Source organism: Leucopleurus acutus (assembly GCF_964270905.1).
Source record: "Leucopleurus acutus genome assembly, chromosome: 2".
Classification (NCBI taxonomy): domain Eukaryota; kingdom Metazoa; phylum Chordata; class Mammalia; order Artiodactyla; family Delphinidae; genus Leucopleurus; species Leucopleurus acutus.
This window is the reverse complement of record NC_139143.1, coordinates 52,217,552-52,236,799: the sequence shown is the minus strand read 5'-3', so window position 1 is coordinate 52,236,799 and position 19,248 is coordinate 52,217,552. Positions and strand designations below refer to the sequence as shown.

Sequence of the window (19,248 nt, the reverse complement as noted above, 5' to 3'; positions counted from 1 at the left end):
CGTTTCAATCAAGAAAATAATGGCAATTCAGTTTTATAATTCAGAAGTCGGTATGACTTTTTAATGAAAATAAAAATTCTTCTCACTCTGCTTTTGTAACTATGATGTAGGTAGAAGCCATGTAGTTCTTCCTCGTGGTGGCTTGCAGATCTCCAGAGCTGTCAGAGAGGATGCTGGTACTTACATGTGTGTGGCTCAGAATCCAGCTGGTACAGCCTTGGGCAAAATCAAGTTAAATGTCCAAGGTACCTAAATAATAAATCTCTATGTCTTCATTGCAAAGATGCTTATAATAGTGTATTTCAAAATTCATATATCTAAAGTAATGATGCCACCATAGTTCTTAATTAACATTCTTAGTTTATATTATCCTATATGTTTTTCTATTAACCTCATGAAGGAAAAAATTTAGTGCTTGGGTGTTTTGGGGCATTATTTGTATAAGAAAACTGAGGCATCTCATGATATTTTGAATTTCTGTGAACCTCTATTTGGTACTTTCATTGTAGCACATATTTAAGGTGATTTTTAAAACTATTCTCTCTATAGTACTACTTTGTATACATTACAAAATACTGGATTGTAATATCCACTTAAAAAACATCGTAAATTTTTAAAATTTTAAAGAATCACCAATAAGAGTCATGAAACAAAAAAATAAATCATAATTGCAATTAAACCAGCTTGATGGAAAAAAATACTCTGAAGACAGTGGGGTTTTTTTCACATTTAACGTATATTTTCTTGATGTAATAGTCATATCTTACATGCATTGTTTTTGTGGATCAAGACGTGACCTAGAGATGGGTTCCGAGCTGCTCAGTTTGCATGGCTGATGTGAATTTCCTTGTAGTGTGATTTTCTTGTGGTGAATTAATAACTGTAGTAAAGCTCACTTACCTGCAGATTGTAAATCTAATTTATTTGTATTTTTCAACACTTCTTTAACAAGTGTTTATTGGGATAATAAGTAGAAATACATTGACCATTATAGATATGATCCTTTCCTTATAGTGTGGAGAAGGAAAAAAATGAAACTACCAAATAAATGAAATTATGATAAATTCTGACATATGCTATGCAGAGGGAAAACAAAAGGCTGAGATGGAGAATAGTGGGAAAATGTGGGGACCACTTTACACTAGTGGTTAAAGTAGGCTTTAACCTACTGATGGGGGTACCATTGGAGCTGAGGGGGGTTACCATTGGAGCTGAGACCTGAATGATGAGCTAGGATGAGCCATGTAAAGGTAGCAGAGTGTCCAAGGAAGAGCGGGCAGCATGTGCAATGGCCCCAAGGCAGGAAAGGGTAAGAAAAGGAGCGTGCCCGTGTGGCTGACAGTAATGAACCTGGGAAGGCTGGCAAAATGTGAAGGAGGTCAGAAGAGAAAGTGGGACCAGTGCACAGAGTGCCCAAAGGACCAGAGGAGGGGTAAGATTTCCTTCTGTGTGCAATGTTGAAGCCTTTTAATGATTTAACCAAGACTCTTGTTTGGTTTTAGGAAGACCTCTTTTGCTGGTATGTAGATAATGATTTCGAGAAAGCACAAGACTAGAGCTGGAAGAACTAGTAAAGTGCTCTAGGCATCATGTGATACGGTCTGGCTGGGAGTGCGAGTGTGTGTGTGAGTTGCAGGGGAAAATGAACAAGAAGTGGTGGATTCAAGAACTCTTTGGAGATGTAATTGCCAGGATTGCTGATTAATCAGATTGGGAGGTTAGGAAAAGAGAAGAGTTAACGATGTTTCCTGGGCTTTGGGCCTGAGCTAGAGATGGGAGATAGTGCTGTGAGGGATGCAAGGGGAGGAACTGGTTTGGGAGGAAGGAAAGCGTGACTTCTGTTTAATCATGTTAGATGTGGGAAATTATTAGAAATCCTAGCAGAGATGTCAAAAAGTGTTGAATATTTATGAATTCAGAACTCAAGGGAGAAGTATAGTCTAAGATATAAATTTGGAAGTAATCAGGGTATTTCAGTCTATAAGACTGGATGAGAATTTGGACCGAAAATATCTTAAGGACAAAGCCCCAGGACTCTGCATTGTTAAGAGGTCTGAGAAAAGAGAGAACACTGGAAAAGAATACAAAGGAGAGGGAAGAGATGACACAGGAAAACTAGATGGAGGCTAGGAGAGGACAGTGTTTCAAGAAGGGAGTAGACAGCTTTTTTAATGCAAGCGAAAGGTCAGTTAGGATGATGACCAAGAAATATTCATTGGTTTTGGCAACACTGAGGGTCATAGAAAAGAATTAGTGAGGGTTTTTCCCTTCACTAATTGATTAAAACTATTGATATGAAAAAAAGAAACACTTTTTTTCAAAAAAGAAAAAGAAACACTTTGAACAATTAACAGCATTTCAATATTCCAAAATGGGAAAATGTGGGGACCACTTTACACTGGTGGTTAAAGTAAGCTTAAACAACTGCTTGGTGTCGGGGGGGATACTCTTGGAGCTGAGGTGGCTACCACTGGAGCTGAGACCTGAATGATGAGCTAGGATGAGCCATGTAAAAGTAGCAGAGTGTCCAAGGAAGAGAGGGCAGCATGTGCAATAGCCCCAAGGCAGGAAAGGGTAAGAAAAGCTCAGTAGAATATCCTTAGTGTAATCTATTGTAAACACTAGGAATCTGTTGTAGACACTAGGAAGAGAAATTCTAATCATAAGCCCTTCCACCATTTTCTGAAGAAGTGCAAAGAGTTCTATCTCTATACCATCAACCCTTGACCAACACGGTTTGAACCGTGCAGGTCCACTTATACATGGATTTTTTTTCAGTAGTAAATACTACATTACTGTACAATCCAAGGTTGGTTGAATCTGCAGATGCAAAAACCACAGATACAGAGGAGACAAGGATACAGAGGGCCAACTATAAGTTATATTCAGATTTTCGGTAGCACACAGGGTCGTCATCCCTAACCCCTGCGTTGTTCAAGGGTTAATTGTAATTCTTTTCCATATTCTACTTCTTTATTCCTTTATTCATTAACAAAATACCTTGTTAAATATGGCCACTGTATATGAGATCATAAGCACTGTAGGAAACGCATGAATAAAAGGATCTTTGAGCAGGTGAACAATTTCCAGACCTTTGAAGGGGTCTATTTTGGAAGTTTTAAGTAGCTGATGAATCACAATACATGTATGTTAAAGAAAATACCTCTGTCAACACAGTCTAAGTTTTCTGGACATGAAATCCCTCATGAGTACATGTTTATATCCTTATTTAAAATTGATTATCATTTATATTTGTTAACTAGATAGAGAATAATTTTCTACAATGGGTTCAATGAATTTTCTTTTCCAACGCAAACAAGCTATAGCAATCCTTTGGTGATGATATGGTAAAGTCAGGGCTTTGTTTCTTGTCAATGTGACTTCACTTTGCTAGAGTAATACTGTAGTGTGTAAATGGTACATTCCTGCTTTTAAGGTAACATTCAAACCTTGTATCTTTTAGTTCCTCCAGTCATTAGCCCCCATCCTAAGGAATATATCATTGCTGTGGATAAGCCCATCATGCTACCCTGTGAGGCAGATGGCCTCCCACCACCTGACATTACGTGGCATAAAGATGGGCATCTAATTATGGAATCAATCCGCCAGCACATCCTCAGCTCTGGAGCTCTGCAAATAGCATTTGCTCAGCCTGGTGATGCTGGCCAGTACACGTGCACAGCAGCTAATGTGGCAGGATCAAGCAGCACGAGCACCAAGCTCACTGTCCATGGTAGGTCGTTTAGCATAAATCATTTTTAGTGTGCTACATGACCATGGCAAAGAAAAAAAACACCAGGAAAAAAAATACGATGAAAATCAAAGCAATGTAAAACAGTAATGAAGAGTGGAGTGTGTGTGTTCATGTGGTATGTAGGTACACTTGCCCTTCAAATATGTTTTTGGTAGGCTATGTTTATTCGTGTGTGCACATATGTGTGTGACAAAGAGAGATTTTATTAATAGAGCCAGGATAATTAATGTGTTGCCAGTCCCCTCATAATGTGGTTATTGGGATCTTTAATTGGGCTTATGAGGAGTCCATTTGTTTCGTTATTCTTATGCTTTACTTTTCAAGTTGCAAGTCATCTTGGCTCAAAACTAATCACCATGGGACCTACATTATAAATGTAATGTGAGTCTAATGAGAATCGGAGATCTATTTGATTCATTATTTTAAAGTATGTAGCAAAATATTTACAGGTATATTTGAATAATAGAAAAAATACCATTTTTTCCTTTGCATTCAGACAACTAACAAAATACCTAAAGATCAGCATTGAAATATTTTAGTTGTTATTTTGTTATTTTTTTAATTGTATACTTTTAAGACTAAAGGTAGAATACCTATTAATATCAGTGGTAAGAAACAATAAGTAAATTAAACTATTTCCAACTACTATTTTCAGAGGTAACTCTTGTTTTAATGATGAGTTTCTACTTTTTCCCTTTTTAAAAAATGTGTGAAAGCTGTTTTTTATCTTTCAGGTGTATTTGAATTTTCTACAGTTTTATACCTGCTCTCAGTTAATATAATTGAACTAATTAATACACATTAGTCCTTTAGTTTCAAGTAAATAATATTCCTTCTTTCAAGTGTTCGTAGAAAATTTACCAAAATTGACCATATACTAAACAACAAAGAAATTGTTAATAATAATTTAAAAGTATAGGCCACAATTCCTGCCCACAATGCAATAAAGCTAGAAATGTGTAATGAACTTTTAATGCCAAAACCCCAACCCCAGCCATATTAAAAAAGACCATTCTAGTCAACAAGTAGGTCAAAGAATATGGTTTTATTTTCAGATTATTTAGAAAATAATAAAAATAAGGACACCACATATCAAAATGTATGGTGTGTGGCCAAACTATAATCAAATATAAAGTCACAGCCTTAAAATTTTCATTTTGAAAAAGAATGAATTTAAGTAAATGTACTAATGCTGCAACTTTGTAACCATTAGAAGAGTTGAAGTATAAACTCCAAGGAAACCAGGATAAAGGAGATAATAAAAATATAGCATACATTAATGAAAAATGAATATTTGTGACATACCATTCAGCAAAATAGATTTTTGATTTTCCGTATTATCTACTGTTTATGCATATAATCATTCACATAATCTTTGTATATTTACTCATGATAAAAAAATAATTTTTGCTGAAACCGATTGTTCTAAAAAATGTCATTAAGATTGATCCATTTCTCAGCAATGTATTTGAATAATTCCAAAATTTATTATTTTGTGGGAAGTGTATTTTTACTTTTTTGTTTTTTTCTTATTAGTCATCCATTTTATACACATCAGTGTATACATGTCAATCCCAATCGCCCAATTCATCACACCACCACCACCACCACCCCACAGGTTTCCTCCCTTGATGTCCATACGATTTTTTTCTCTACTTCTGTGTCTCAATTTCTGCTCTGCAAACTGGTTCATCTGTTCCATTTTCTAGGTTCCACATATATGCGTTAATATACGATATTTGTTTTTCTCTTTCTGACTTACTTCACTCTGTATGACAGTCTCTAGATCCCTCCACGTCTCTACAAATGACCCAATTTTGTTCCTTTTTATGGCTGAGTAATATCCCATTGTATATATATACCACATCTTGTTTATCCATTCGTCTGTCGATGGGCATTTAGGTTGCTTCTATGACCTGGGTATTGTAAATAGTGCTGCAGTGAACATTGGGGTGCATGTGTCTTTTTGAATTATGGTGTTCTCTGGGTATATGACCAGTAGTGGGATTGCTGGGTCATGCGGTAATTCTACTTTTAGTTCTTTAAGGAACCTCCATACTGTTCTCCATAGTGGCTGTATGAATTTACATTCCCACCAAGAGTTCAAGAGGGTTCCCTTTTCTCCACACCCTCTCCATCATTCGTTGTTTGTAGATTTTTTGATGATGCCCATTCTAACTTGTGTGAGGGGGTGCCTCACTGTAGTTTTGATTTGCATTTCTCTAATAATTAGTGATGTTGAGCAGCTTTTCATGTGCTTCTTGGCCATCTGTATGTCTTCTTTGGAGAAATATCTTTTTAGGTCTTCTGCCCATTTTTGTTTTGGGTTGTTTGTATTTTTAATATTGAGCTGCATGAGCTGTTTATATATTTTGGAGATTAATCCTTTGTCCGATGATTCATTTACAAATATTTTTGTCCCCTACTGAGGGTTGTCGTTTCATCTTGTTTATGGTTTCCTTTGCTGTGCAAAAGCTTTGAAGTTTCATTGGGTCCCATTTGTTTATTTTTGTTTTTATTTCCATTACTCTAGGAGTTGGATCAAAAAATATCTTGCTGTGATTTATGTCAAAGAGTGTTCTTCTTATGTTTTCCTCAAAGAGTTTTATAGTGTCCGGTGTTACATTTAGGTCTCGAATCCATTTTGAGTTTATTTTTGTGTATGGTGTTAGGGAGTGTTCTAATTTCATTCTTTTATATTAGCTGTCCAGTTTTCCCAGCACCACTTATTGAAGGGACTGTGTCTTCTCCATTGTGTATCCTTGCCTCCTTTGTGATAGGTTAGTTGACCATAGGTGCGTGGGTTTATTTCTGGGCTTTCTATCCTGTTCCATTGATCTATATTTCTGTTTTTGTGCCAGTACCATACTGTCTAGATTACTGTAGCTTTGTAGTATAGTCTGAAGTCAGGGAGTCTGATTCCTCCAGCTCCGTTTTTTTCCCTCAAATCTGCTTTGGCTATTTGCAGTCTTTTGTGTCTCCATACAAATTTAAAGATTTTTTTGTTCTACTTCTGGAAAAAATGCCATTGGTAATTTGATAGGGATTGCATTCAATCTGTAGTTTGCTTTTCGTAATACATTCATTTTCACAATATTGATTCTTCCAATCCAAGAACATGGTATATCTCTCCATCTGTTGGTATCATCTTTAATTTGTTTCATCAGTGTCTTATAGTTTTCTGCATGCAGGTCTTTTGTCTCCCTAGGTAGGTTTCTTCCTAGGTATTTTATTCTTTTGGTTGCAGTGGTAAATAGGAGTGTTACCTTAATATCTCTTTCGGATTTTTCATCATTAGTGTATAAGAATGCAAGAGATTTCTGTGCATTAATTTTGTATCGTGCAACTTTACCAAATTCATTGATGAGCTCTAGTAGTTTTCTGGTGGCACCTTTAGGATTCTCTATGTATAGTATAATGTCATCTGCAAACAGTGACAATTTTGCTTCTTCTTTTACAGTTTGTATTCCTTTTATTTCTTTTTCTTCTCTGATTGCCATAGCTATCCAAAACTATATTGAATAATAGTGGTGAGAGTGGACATCCTTGTCTTATTCCTGATCTTAGATGCAATGCTTTCAGTTTTTCACCATTGAGAATGATGTTTGCTCTGGGTTTGTTGTATATGGCCTTTATTATGTTGAAGTAGGTTCCCTCTATGCCCACTTTCTGGAGAGTTTTTATCATAAATCGGTGTTGAATTTTGTCAAAAGCTTTTTCTGCATCTATTGAGATGATCATATGGTTTTTATTCTTCAGTTTGTTAATATGGTGTATCACATTGATTGATTAGCATATATTGAAGAATCACTGCATCTCTCGGATAATCTCACTTAATCATGGTGTATGATCCTTTTAATATGTTGTTGGATTCTGTTTGCTAGTATTTTGTTGAGGATTTTTGCATTTATATTCATCAGTGATATTGGTCTGTAATTTTCTATTTTGTAGTGTCTTTGTTTGGTTTTGGTATCAGGGTGATGGTGGCCTCACAGAATGAGTTTGGGAGTGTTCCTTCCTCTGCAATTTTTTGGAAGAGTTTGAGGAGGATGGGTGTTAGCTCTTCTCTAAATGTTTGATAGAATTCACCTGTGAAGCCATCTGATCCTGGACTTCTGTTTCTTGGAAGAATTTTAATCACAGTTTCAATTTCATTACTTGTGGTTGGTCTGTTCATATTTTCTATTTCTTCCTGATTCAGTCTTGGACATTATACCTTTCTAAGAATTTGTCCATTTCTTCCAGGTTGTCCATTTTATTGGCATAGAGTTGCTTGTAGTAGTCTCTTAGTATGCTTTGTATTTCTGTGGTGTCTGTTGTAACTTCTCCTTTTTCATTTCTAATTTTATTGATTTGACTCGTCTCCCTCTTTTTCTTGATGAGTCTGGGTAATGGTTTATCAATTTTGTTTATCTTCTCAAAGAAACAGCTTTTAGTTTTATTGATCTTTGCTGTTGTTTTCTTTGCTTCTATTTCATTTATTTCTGTTCTGATCTTTATGATTTCTTTCCTTCTGCTAACTTTGGGTTTTGTTTGTTCTTCTTTCTCTAGGTCCTTTAGGTGTAAGGTTACATTGTTTATTTGAGATGTTTCTTGAGGTAGGCTTGTATAGCTATAAACTTCCCTCTTAGAACTGCTTTTGCTGCATCTCATAGGTTTTGGATCGTCATGTTTTCACTGTCATTTGTCTGTAGGCATTTTTTGATTTCCTCTTTGATTTCTTCAGTGATCTCTTGGTTATTTAGTAACGTATTGTTTAGCCTCCATGTGTTTCTGTTTTTTATATTTTTTTTCCCTGTAATTGATTTCAAATCTCATAGTGTTGTGGTCAGAAGAGATGCTTGATATGATTTCAGTTTTCTTAAATTTACTGAGGCTTTATTTGTGACCCAAGATGTGATCTATCCTGGAGAATATTCTATGCGCACTTGAGAAGAAAGTGTAATCTACTGTTTTTGGATGGAAAGTCCTATGAATATCAATTAAATCTATCTGGTCTATTGTGTCATTTAAAGCTTCTGTTTCCTTATTAATTATCTGTTCAGATGATCTGTCCATTGGTGTAAATGTAAAAAGTGTAAAAAAGTGTAAAAAATGTAAAAAGTCCCCCACTGTTATTGTGTTACTGTTGATATCCTTTTTTAGAGCTGTTTGCATTTGCCTTATGTATTGAGGTGCTCCTATGTTGGGTGCATATATATTTATAATTGTTATATCTTCTTGGATTGATCCCTTGATCATTACGTAGTGTCCTTCCTTGTCTCTTGTAACATTCTTTATTTTAAAGTCTATTTTATCTGATATGAGAATTGCTACTCCAGCTTTCTTTTGATTTCCATTTGCATGGAATATCTTTTTCCATCCCCTCACTTTCAGTCTGTATGTGTCCCTAGGTCTGAAGTGCATCTCTTGTAGACAGCATATGTATGGGTCTTGTTTTTGTATCCATTCAGCAAGCCTGTGTCTTTTGGTTGGAGCACTTAATCCATTCACTTTTAAGGAAATTATTGATATGTATGTTCCTATTGCCATTTTTTTAATTGTTTTGGGTTTGTGTTTGTAGATCCTTTTCTTCTCTTGTGTTTCCCACTTAGAGAGGTTCCTTTAGCATTTGTTGTAGAGCTGGTTTGGTGGTGCTGAATTCTCTTAGTTCTTGCTTGTCTGTAAAGCTTTTGATTTCTCCATCGAATCTAAATGAGATCCTTGCCGGGTAGAGTAATCTTGGTTCTGGCTCTTCCCTTTCATCACTTTATATCATGCCAGCCCCTTCTGGCTTGTAGAGTCTCTGCTGAGAAATCAGCTGTTAACTTTATGGGAGTTCCCTTGTATGTTATTTGTCGTTTTTCCCTTGCTGCTTTCAGTAATTTTTCTTTGTCTTTAATTTTTGCCAATTTGATTACTACATGTCTCAGCGTATTTCTCCTTGGGTTTATCCTGTGTGGCACTCTCTGCGCTTCCTGGACTTGGGTGGCTATTTCCTTTCCCATGTTGGGGAAATTTTCAACTATAATCTCTTGAAATATTTTCTCGGGTCCTTTCTCTTTCTCTTCTCCTTTTGGGACCCCTATAATGCGAATGTTGTTGCATTTAATGTTGTCCCAGCGGTCTCTTAGGCTGTCTCCAGTTGTTTTCATTCTTTTTTCTTTACTATGTTCAGCAGCAGTGAATTCCAGCATTCTGTCTTCCAGGTCACTTATCTGTTCTTCTGCCTCAGTTATTCTGCTATTGATTCCTTCTAGTATAGTTTTCATTTCAGTTATTGTATTGTTCATCTCTGTTTGTTTGTTCTTTAATTCTTCTAGGTCTTTGTTAAACATTTCTTTCATCTTCTCGATCTTTGCCTCCATTCTTTTTCCAAGGTCCTGGATCATCTTCACTATCATTATTCTGAATTCTTTTTCTGGAAGATTGCCTGTCTCCATTTCAGTTAGTTGTTTTTCTGCAGTTTTATCTTGTTCCTTCATCTGGTACATAGCCCTCTGCCTTTTCATCTGTCTTTCTGTGAATGTGGTTTTTGTCCCACAGGCTGCAGGATTGTAATTCTTCTTGCTTCTGCTGTCTGCCCTCTTGTGGATGAGGCTATCTAAGAGGCTTATGCAAGCTTCCTGATGGGAGGGAATGGTGGTGGGTAGAGCTGGCAGTTGCTCTGGTGGGCAGAGCTCAATAAATCTTTAATCTGCTTGTCTGCTGATGGGTGGGGCTGGGTTCCCTCCCTGTTGGTTGTTTGGTCTGAGATGACCCAACACTGAAGGCTATCTGGGCTCTTTGGTGGGGCTTATGGCAGAGTCTGGGAGGGCTCACGCCAAGGAATACTTCCCACAACTTCTGCTGCCAGTGTCCTTGTCCCTTGGTGAGCCACAGCTGCCCCCCACCTCTATAGGAGACCCTCCACCACTAGCAGGTAGGTCTGGTTCAGTCTCCTATGGGGCCACTGCTCCTTCCCCTGGGTCCCGATGCGCACACTACTTTGTGTGTGCCCTCCAAGAGTGGAGTCTCTGTTTCCCCCAGTCCTGTCAAAGTCCTGCAATCAAATCTCACTAGCCTTCACAGTCTGATTCTCTAGGAATTCCTCCTCCTGTTGCCGGACCCCCAGGTTGGTAAGCCTGACATGGGACTCAGAACCTTCACTCCAGTAGGTGGACTTCTGTGGTATAGTTGTTCTCCAGTTTGTGAGTCACCCACCCAGCGGTTATGGAATTTGATTTTATTGTGATAGCGCCCTGCCTGCCGTCTCATTTCAGCTTCTCCTTTGTCTTTGCATGTGGGGTATCTTTTTTGGTGAGTTCCCATGTCTTCCTGTCAGTGATTGTTCAGCAATTAGTTGTGATTCCAGTGCTCTTGCAAGAGGGAGTGAGCACACGTCCTTCTACTTTGCCGTCTTGAACCAATCTCTATTTTTACTTTTTGAGCCAAGTATTCTTAATATTTTTTACGCCTTTCTTTTAGAAGTGAATATCTTAGTTCCAAGTTCACTAAAGTATTTGTTAGTACCCTGAAATAGTCAATTGTCCTTTCTATATTGCCTAAATTCTATTTCAAAAAAATTTGAGGCAAAGGCAGTATTTGCACAGAATTATGAAATCACTGTAAAAATTTCTCTGTGACAGTATAAAAACTGAATTAAGTGTCTTTTCTGGTTTTACTTGCATTTGTTGTAACACATGTGAAATATTGCAATAAGTAGTTTTTTCTTTAGCACTTTGTGATATTTAATATGGGGTGAGTATTTTACAGTGTTTTTAACTAGGGACTTTTATTAGTCTATCCTCACAATATCTCTGTGATATAAATCTAGCAATTATACAACTATAGAAGCATTTTTGGTTTTAGTTGTTCTTGTTTATTTTACCTTACTGCAATAAGCAAAAGAAACTCAAGTAAAGAAATGTCAGGAAGTCAAATAAAATCTAAATATTTCTCACCAGTTCTGTCATTTTTTCAGAAATTCATATTCAACAAGTACAGATGCATTAGAATTCTTGCTAGCATCAAAAATATGGATTGCTTTCATAGTAAGAAACAAGTAAACGGCTTGATAAATTTTGTTAGTATTTCTAGCAAGTTACCCTCAAGAAAGTCTATTATGTGTTAATTTTCAGTGTGAATAAAGATATTATTGAATTCAACATCCTGAATACCTATCATTTTTAAACTCTTCATAGTACCACCTAGAATTCAAAGTACAGAAGTACATTACACCGTCAATGAGAATTCACAAGCCGTTCTTCCATGCGTGGCTGATGGAATCCCCACACCAGCGATTAACTGGAAAAAAGACAATGTTCTTTTGGCTAACTTGTTAGGAAAACACACTGTCGAACCCTATGGGGAGCTCATTCTGGAAAATGTTGTGGTAAGTTTAATAGACACGAATAGATACATTAAGCCAGATTATTAATTCACCTTTTTACATTTAGTGACTTAGCTCGGAAATGTATTTTTTAATAATGAAAGGAAAGAAAGTACTCTTATAAATTCAGGTCAAAGAATTAATTTTACACATATTTCATTTTATGTCCCCGAGAATAGTATTTAGCAGATTGTGAGAACTCATAAGTGGCCTCCTTCTAAAATTATTTTATTTTTGTGGATATCTGTGTTTATCAGGAAAAATTCTAAGCCTCTGTTATATTCCATGTTTGTAACGATGCATGAGGATGGTTAGAAGAGTAGAGATGTAAGAATGTCTGATGTATTATTAAGCAAATACAAAAAGCAGGCTTTTTGCTCTTTTCAGGTTTTTAAATAACTCTTAGTCTTAGGGATCAGTGCAAGCTGGGGTTTTTGAATATTCTTAGGTGGTACGTCGCCAGTCTGCAAAATTGTAGCTATGGGAAGCATCTCAGTTTTTCAGTGTGAGCCCACTTGAAGAGGAATCTGTATCTATGCATACCACATGACTTTTTAAAAAATTATCATGTGGTTTGAGAGTATCAACACTTGGTACTAAATATTAAACATGATTAAAATGTGAATCACTTTCAGAGCTTTAGTGCCTATCTTATTCCTTTTCATTACCCTTCAAAGTGCCTAAATTTCATTACAAAGTCTTCATAGAATTAAATTTGAACAAATTAAAATGATAAATTGATCACATTCACTTCACAGTATAATTTCAGCCTTTAGCCAGACTCCTGGAATTACCAGATAAATAGCTCTAGTGATAGGTTAACTCTGTCTCATGTGCTAGTAGAAAGTGTATTTATTCAAATCTAAGTTTCCATCAATTCTAAGATGCACCAATATTTTATGTGCCACTAAGACAAAAATATATAGTCAAGTAAACTAGAGAAGATCATCAATTTTTAAGTTGTATCCCAAATTCAGAGATATTAAAAGTTAAAAGTATGAATTTTAGAATTGATAAAATAAGGATAAATTTGTTTGCTTGTTTGTTTGTTTAAGCTGGTAAATATCTCCAGTAGGGATTACTCCCAGGTTCAAGAATGTTGAATTAGGCCCCTTAATCACTCTTAGACCTGAAGACATTAAGTAAGAAAAGTTTAGACTTTTAGTGAGACAGTGACTCAGATACATTAAGAAATATATCAACAATAAGGTAGCTTATAAAAACTGGATGAAGGACACAAATGATGAGAAGTCTATTTGTGAATAATATGTGCAAACCAGATTTTCAAAAGCTTTACTTCCATAAAATCCTTGATTTTAAACTTAAGTTGTTATAACCTGGGAATTTTAAGAATAGCTAAGTGGTGTCAGAATGGGGAGACCTTTACATGGAATATGACTTATTCCTGTTTGCCTTTAAAAAAATTAGTATTCAACCAACCAAATTTAGATTATATCTATAATGAGTAATTACAATTTTTATGCTGCATTTCCAATCAGTTTTTTGATGCTTCAATGCAAAAATATATATTCTTAAACTTTTTGAAAAGAAGAAAAAGTCTGTAATATGGACCTTAACGCAGTCAGAAGCATTCAGTCATTAATTCAACAAATATTTATTTATCAGTGTGATCAACACTGATTTAGGCACTGGGAATAAATACATCAGGGAACAAAGGAATCAAAGATCCTTGCCCTCGTGGAGTTTGTTTCTAGAGGAGGGAGATAGACAATAACAAATAAAAATAAACAATGTATTGTTTCATACCAGTTGCCAAAAGAAAACAACTGGTATGAAAAATAAAAGAGCAGGGTATAGGGGATCAGAAGTTGGAGGAGTACAGGTTACGCTTTTTTTTTTTTTTTTTGCGGTAGGCGGGCCTCTCACTGTTGTGGCCTCTCCCGTTGCGGAGCTGCGCAGGCTCAGCGGCCATGGCTCACGGGCTGAGCCGCTCCGCGGCATGTGGGATCTGCCCCGACCGGGGCATGAACCCGTGTCCCCTGCATCGGCAGGCAGACTCTCAACCACTGCACCACCAGGGAAGCCCCAGGTTACATTTTTAAATAGCATAGTCAGAGTAAATGTCCTTTGGGAAGGAGATATTTTGAGCAAAATTTGAAGGAAGTGAGTTAGCTAAGCAAATATCTGGAAGAGGAGCATCCCAGGCAGAGAAAACTGGGATGCTCTTCCCCCAGATTTTAGCGGCAAAGAAATTAAGGTGGGTGCAAAGAACGCGAGAATGTAAGGTAGGAACATGTCTGATGTATTTGAGAAACAGAAAGCCAGTGAAAGCAAAGAAGAAAAAGAATGAAAAGAGAGAGAAGTCAGAGAAAAATGAAAGCCAGATACAGGTAGTGTCTTGCAGGTCATAACAATTTTGCATTTTACTCTGAGTAAAATCAGAATCCATTACAGGTTTTGAGCAGGGGAACAATGTGGTCTGCCTTATGTTTTTGCAACATTGCATTGGCTCCTCCTCCCCCTTCCCCCCCGCCCCTCTTCCTCCTCCTCCTATTCCATGAGAATACACGGTAGGGAGGCAAGGATAGAAACAGAAAAGACCAGTTGGGAAGATGGTCTGGAGGCAGAGGAGAGATTATAGGACTCAAAGCTGAACATTAGGTCAATCCTCATCTCTGGCCCAGTTTCATTCCTTTTTATGGCTGAGTAATATTCCATTGTATATATGTACCACATCTTCTTTATCCAGATACTATGTGTAAAATGGACAACCGATGGGAACATGCTGTACAGCACAGGGAACACACCTAGTGCACTGTGGTAACCTAAATGGGAGGGAGGTCCAAAAGGGAGGGGATATCTGTATGCATATGGCTGATTCATTTTGCTGTGCAGTTGAGGCTAACACAGAATTGTAAAGCAACCATACTCCAATAACAAATTAATTTAAAAAAAAAAGCTGAACATTAGCAGAGAAGGGGTGAGAGCTGATTGGATTTTGCACATACTTTGAAGCTAGGATTTCCTAGCTAGATTGCAAGTAGAGTCTGAAAAAGAAAAGAATAAAGGATAGTTCAAATGTCTGAGAACAAAGGCATGAACAACTGGAAGAACAAAGTAGCCATCAACTGAGATGTTGTGAAGGCTGCAGATAGAACAGGAAGGGGAAATGGGGAGTTCAGTTTTGGACATGAGTGTGAGATGTCTTTTAGACATCTAAGCAGAGAGTTGGAATGAAAAGTTCAATGTAGTTGGAATTTGGAAGAAAGATCTGGGCTGGACATCCTGTTACTCATCAGTAGATAGATGATATTTAAAGCCATAAGACTGGATGAGATCACCAAAGAGGTGAGTGCAGATACAGAAGAAAAGAGAACTAAGACTGAGCCCTCTCACATACCAACATAAAGACATTAATGTGGAGGGGAAGCCAGCAAAAGGAGTTGGAAAAGGAGCAACCAGTGAAGTAGGAAGGAAACTAGGGGAATGGGGTGTCCTGGAAGCCAAGTGAAGACATGGTTTTAAAAAGAAGGAAGCCAGAATTGTGTCAAATGCTGCCAATACATCTAATAAAGTGAGTGCCAAGAGCTGGATTTAGCAGGTGAAATTTTGGAATTGCAGGTGTTATTGCCCTTACTCTTGCCATTTCCTTTGATAATTTTGGTGGACTTCGGTGCCACATTACCCAGAGAGCCAACTATGCTGTCAAGATTCTAACAGCCTTTGGGACTATTTGCTCTTTATTTGTACATTGCAGTACAGCAGTTGATGTTTAATAAACTTTAAAGTTTTCTGAGATCTTATTATTATAAATTCTATAGTTCTATAAGGTATGGGCTTTTGTTTAAATTCTTATACATTTTAAATTATGTTATTTAAAAGCTAGCCAGATGGTTCAGACTACAAGATGGAAATTTAAACTGTCTTTAAAGAAGAGTGCTCCTTTGGGGACCAAGCTATGTAACTTTATGTATTATATGTAGTATAATGTAAGATTATGTAATTTTAAGCCGTATGGTTTTTCTTTCTTTAAGCCAGAGGATTCTGGCACCTATACCTGCGTTGCTAACAATGCTGCAGGTGAAGACACACACACCGTCAGCCTGACTGTGCATGTTCTCCCCACTTTTACTGAACTTCCTGGAGATGTGTCATTAAATAAAGGGGAACAGCTACGATTAAACTGTAAAGCAACTGGTATTCCACTGCCCAAGTTAACATGGACCTTCAATAACAATATTATCCCAGGTTGGTAATTTAATTCTTAAGAAGTGAATAGTACACCCATAGAGAACTCAAAACCAATCTCCATTTTTTTTTAAAGCCCAGGAGCCCTCATCCCTGGGAGGACAAGTGTCTCTATTTGTTAGACTTTATGACCAGCATAAAAATATTGTCTGTAAAGAGAAATTGTTGCATCCCAAAATTGAGTTCTGAAGTACTGCATTTACAAATGCCTTCCTGGAAAATTAGTAATAAGCTTGAGTTTTTCTCTGCTATAAAGATTTATGTTAATCACTAGAATTCACCAACTGTATCACCTTAACAATAATAGTATATCTTACTAAAGAAAAATAAACTCTAAAAAACTTAATCAGTACTCTTTTCTGAAGGCGTAGTACTAACTTAGCTATTTCAATTTTTAAAGCTTAATTTTCCACATAATATTCAGTAGTATGAAACTTTAAAATATAATTTGAATGGGAGAGAACATGCAAGGTAAACATACTTAACATAATCAGATATTGGCTGGTCTAATCAAAACCTTATTTAGTATTGATTATTTTAGGATTAGCATGTTTATCTTATACTCTATTCCAAGTATTGTAAATACCTTTGTAAATATTTATATCATCATCACCTATGGAGAAGTTCAAATTATTACAAAGTTAATCTTGTTGTTATTATTTATTACCTAACTAGCATATATTTTCATGATTTCCCCTCTGAGCTGCCAGGTCAGTTGAATTATATTTTGATGTAAATTGTTTGGGAGGAAAAGTGGTGTGAGAAATGAAATGGAAAATGTCATATTTCTGAATGAAAGATTTTTTGAAACCCAGAGAGACTGTGAGCCAGCTTTAGGCAACCCTTTGAGATGAAAGGTGTACTTCAAATCGAAAATTAATTTTGAAAGATGTTTGTTTTCATTCTCTTCTCCTGTTCCTTCTTTTTTTTTTTCATTCTTCAAACAAGTGTCTAGAGACACAGCAAATAGCTCAGGAAGAAATCCCTGGAAAAGGCTCTCTCCTCCAGTGTCATAATGAGATCTCTTTGGTTCAGTTGCTAACCAATTCATAAATCTAACCTGCAAAATATTGAGCTGTACTGATTATTTTCCTAGGTTACTGAGAGGCATTTATGTTGCTTTCTACCTTGTTTCCTTCAGCCCACTTTGACAGTGTAAATGGACACAGTGAACTTGTTATTGAAAGGATGTCAAAAGAAGATTCGGGTACTTATGTGTGCACTGCAGAGAACAGCGTTGGTTTTGTGAAGGCAATTGGATTTGTTTATGTGAAAGGTAGATAAAAAGTCTTCTATTTTAAATTTATTTATGATGAATGGTTTGTGTTTTGCCTCCTTACTGTATAGTAATACAATATAACTTCAATTTATTAATCCATTTAGTCTTATTTCACAGATATGCAAATTCATGACATAAAAAAATTATGAACATTCAACTCAAAAGTAGGTAAGCAGTATGTAAAGAGATCATTTGGCACAAAATGGAATCATCCACTTAGGTTACTGAAATGGACAAAATGATCTCATTGATTAGCATGAGCAATTAATTCTGAAAGATCCATGGGGCTCAAAAGTGGCTTTTCCCCTCTTCACTAAATTATCTTTTAAATAGATCAAAATCACAAAGAAATTATTGGAGCTTCCTTTTTCTTATACTCATCTTTTGTTATTTCCCCAGAACCTCCAGTCTTCAAAGGTGATTACCCTTCTAACTGGATTGAACCACTTGGTGGTAATGCAATCCTGAATTGTGAGGTGAAAGGTGATCCCGCCCCAACTATCCAGTGGAACAGAAGGGGGATGGATATTGAAATTAGCCACAGAATTCGGCAACTTGGAAATGGCTCCCTGGCCATTTATGGCACTGTAGTAAGTCACACTGGAATTGTCAGTATGCACTTTAACTGTCACAATCAATGCCTCTCTATAGGTGCCATGGATGGGAAAAGTTTCTCATGCATTCCTATTTTAATCATAAAATCTGAGTCAACGGGTTCTTTTAAAAAACTGAAACAATGGTTCAAATTGATGATGTTTAGCCCTTCAAAGAAGTACAAGCAATAAAATAATTTTGCTGCTTTGTTCTCCATCGTTGACCTATTGTTCAACATCAGTAGATAACTTCCTCAAATCTGTTTTAGAATGCGGAAATTGAAGAATTGCAACATTGTAAATTACAAATAAATGTTAGATTTCATCACCAAGTCGATAACTATATTAGGCTGTCCAAAAGTTTCACTAATTCAGACAGTGATTAGTACTTTAAGTTATTCTAATTTGGGGGGTCAAGTGAATGAGATATTTTATCTGAAAAATTCTTAACTAGACTAAATGAGGGTAATTTGTTAACCTACTGTTGAATTAGTTAATTAGTATATACTATCTAATCACCTGCTCCAATGGGCCACTCTCAGTCTTTTCTTCTCCTTGGCTTTGTTTCAACCTTAGATGTTATTGATCGTCCCTTCAATTTGGAGATGATTTCTACCTCTAGCTACACGAATGAGTCTCAGGCTTCTTCATTACTGCTTTACCCCCCTTTTCCTCTACACAAACATTACTACTTCTGAAGTCCTTGGTACTTCTTCTAATATCAATATTAATACTAATACTAATTTTTTTCCACCATACAATTTCAGATTCCTAACCCTGTACCTTCAATCCTGAAACTCTTTCAGGTTCCATTTACAGTTTCCTACTAGAAATCTCTATTTGGATAATGCATTGATACCCTGATTAAACACCTGAATCTTCTGTCTCTCTCCTCCCACCCTCCTCCACTTCCTTCAATTCAATTCCTCTTAACTGACTTACTCTTTCTATTAACAAGACCAGAATTCTTCTGTTCACAAGACCTTAGCAAAATCTGTGTCTCTAGTCATCAAATCTAAACTCATGTGGTCCTTATTTTCTATAATATATATGTATAAATTTG

General features: G+C 36.4%; 1 protein-coding gene across 1 annotated transcript in view; it reads left to right on the top strand.

Moving 5' to 3' along the window:
- Nucleotides 1-19,248, top strand: part of HMCN1 (hemicentin 1) — a gene marked incomplete at its 3' end in the record, with an annotated part of 530,768 nt that overhangs the window by 421,832 nt on the left and 89,688 nt on the right. Inside the window, exons 80-85 of the mRNA XM_082833486.1 lie at nucleotides 111-245; nucleotides 3,464-3,733; nucleotides 11,917-12,107; nucleotides 16,100-16,313; nucleotides 17,455-17,589; nucleotides 17,992-18,182. Coding sequence (XP_082689612.1) covers nucleotides 111-245; nucleotides 3,464-3,733; nucleotides 11,917-12,107; nucleotides 16,100-16,313; nucleotides 17,455-17,589; nucleotides 17,992-18,182 — 1,136 coding nt within the window. The remainder of the gene's footprint in view (nucleotides 1-110; nucleotides 246-3,463; nucleotides 3,734-11,916; nucleotides 12,108-16,099; nucleotides 16,314-17,454; nucleotides 17,590-17,991; nucleotides 18,183-19,248) is intronic.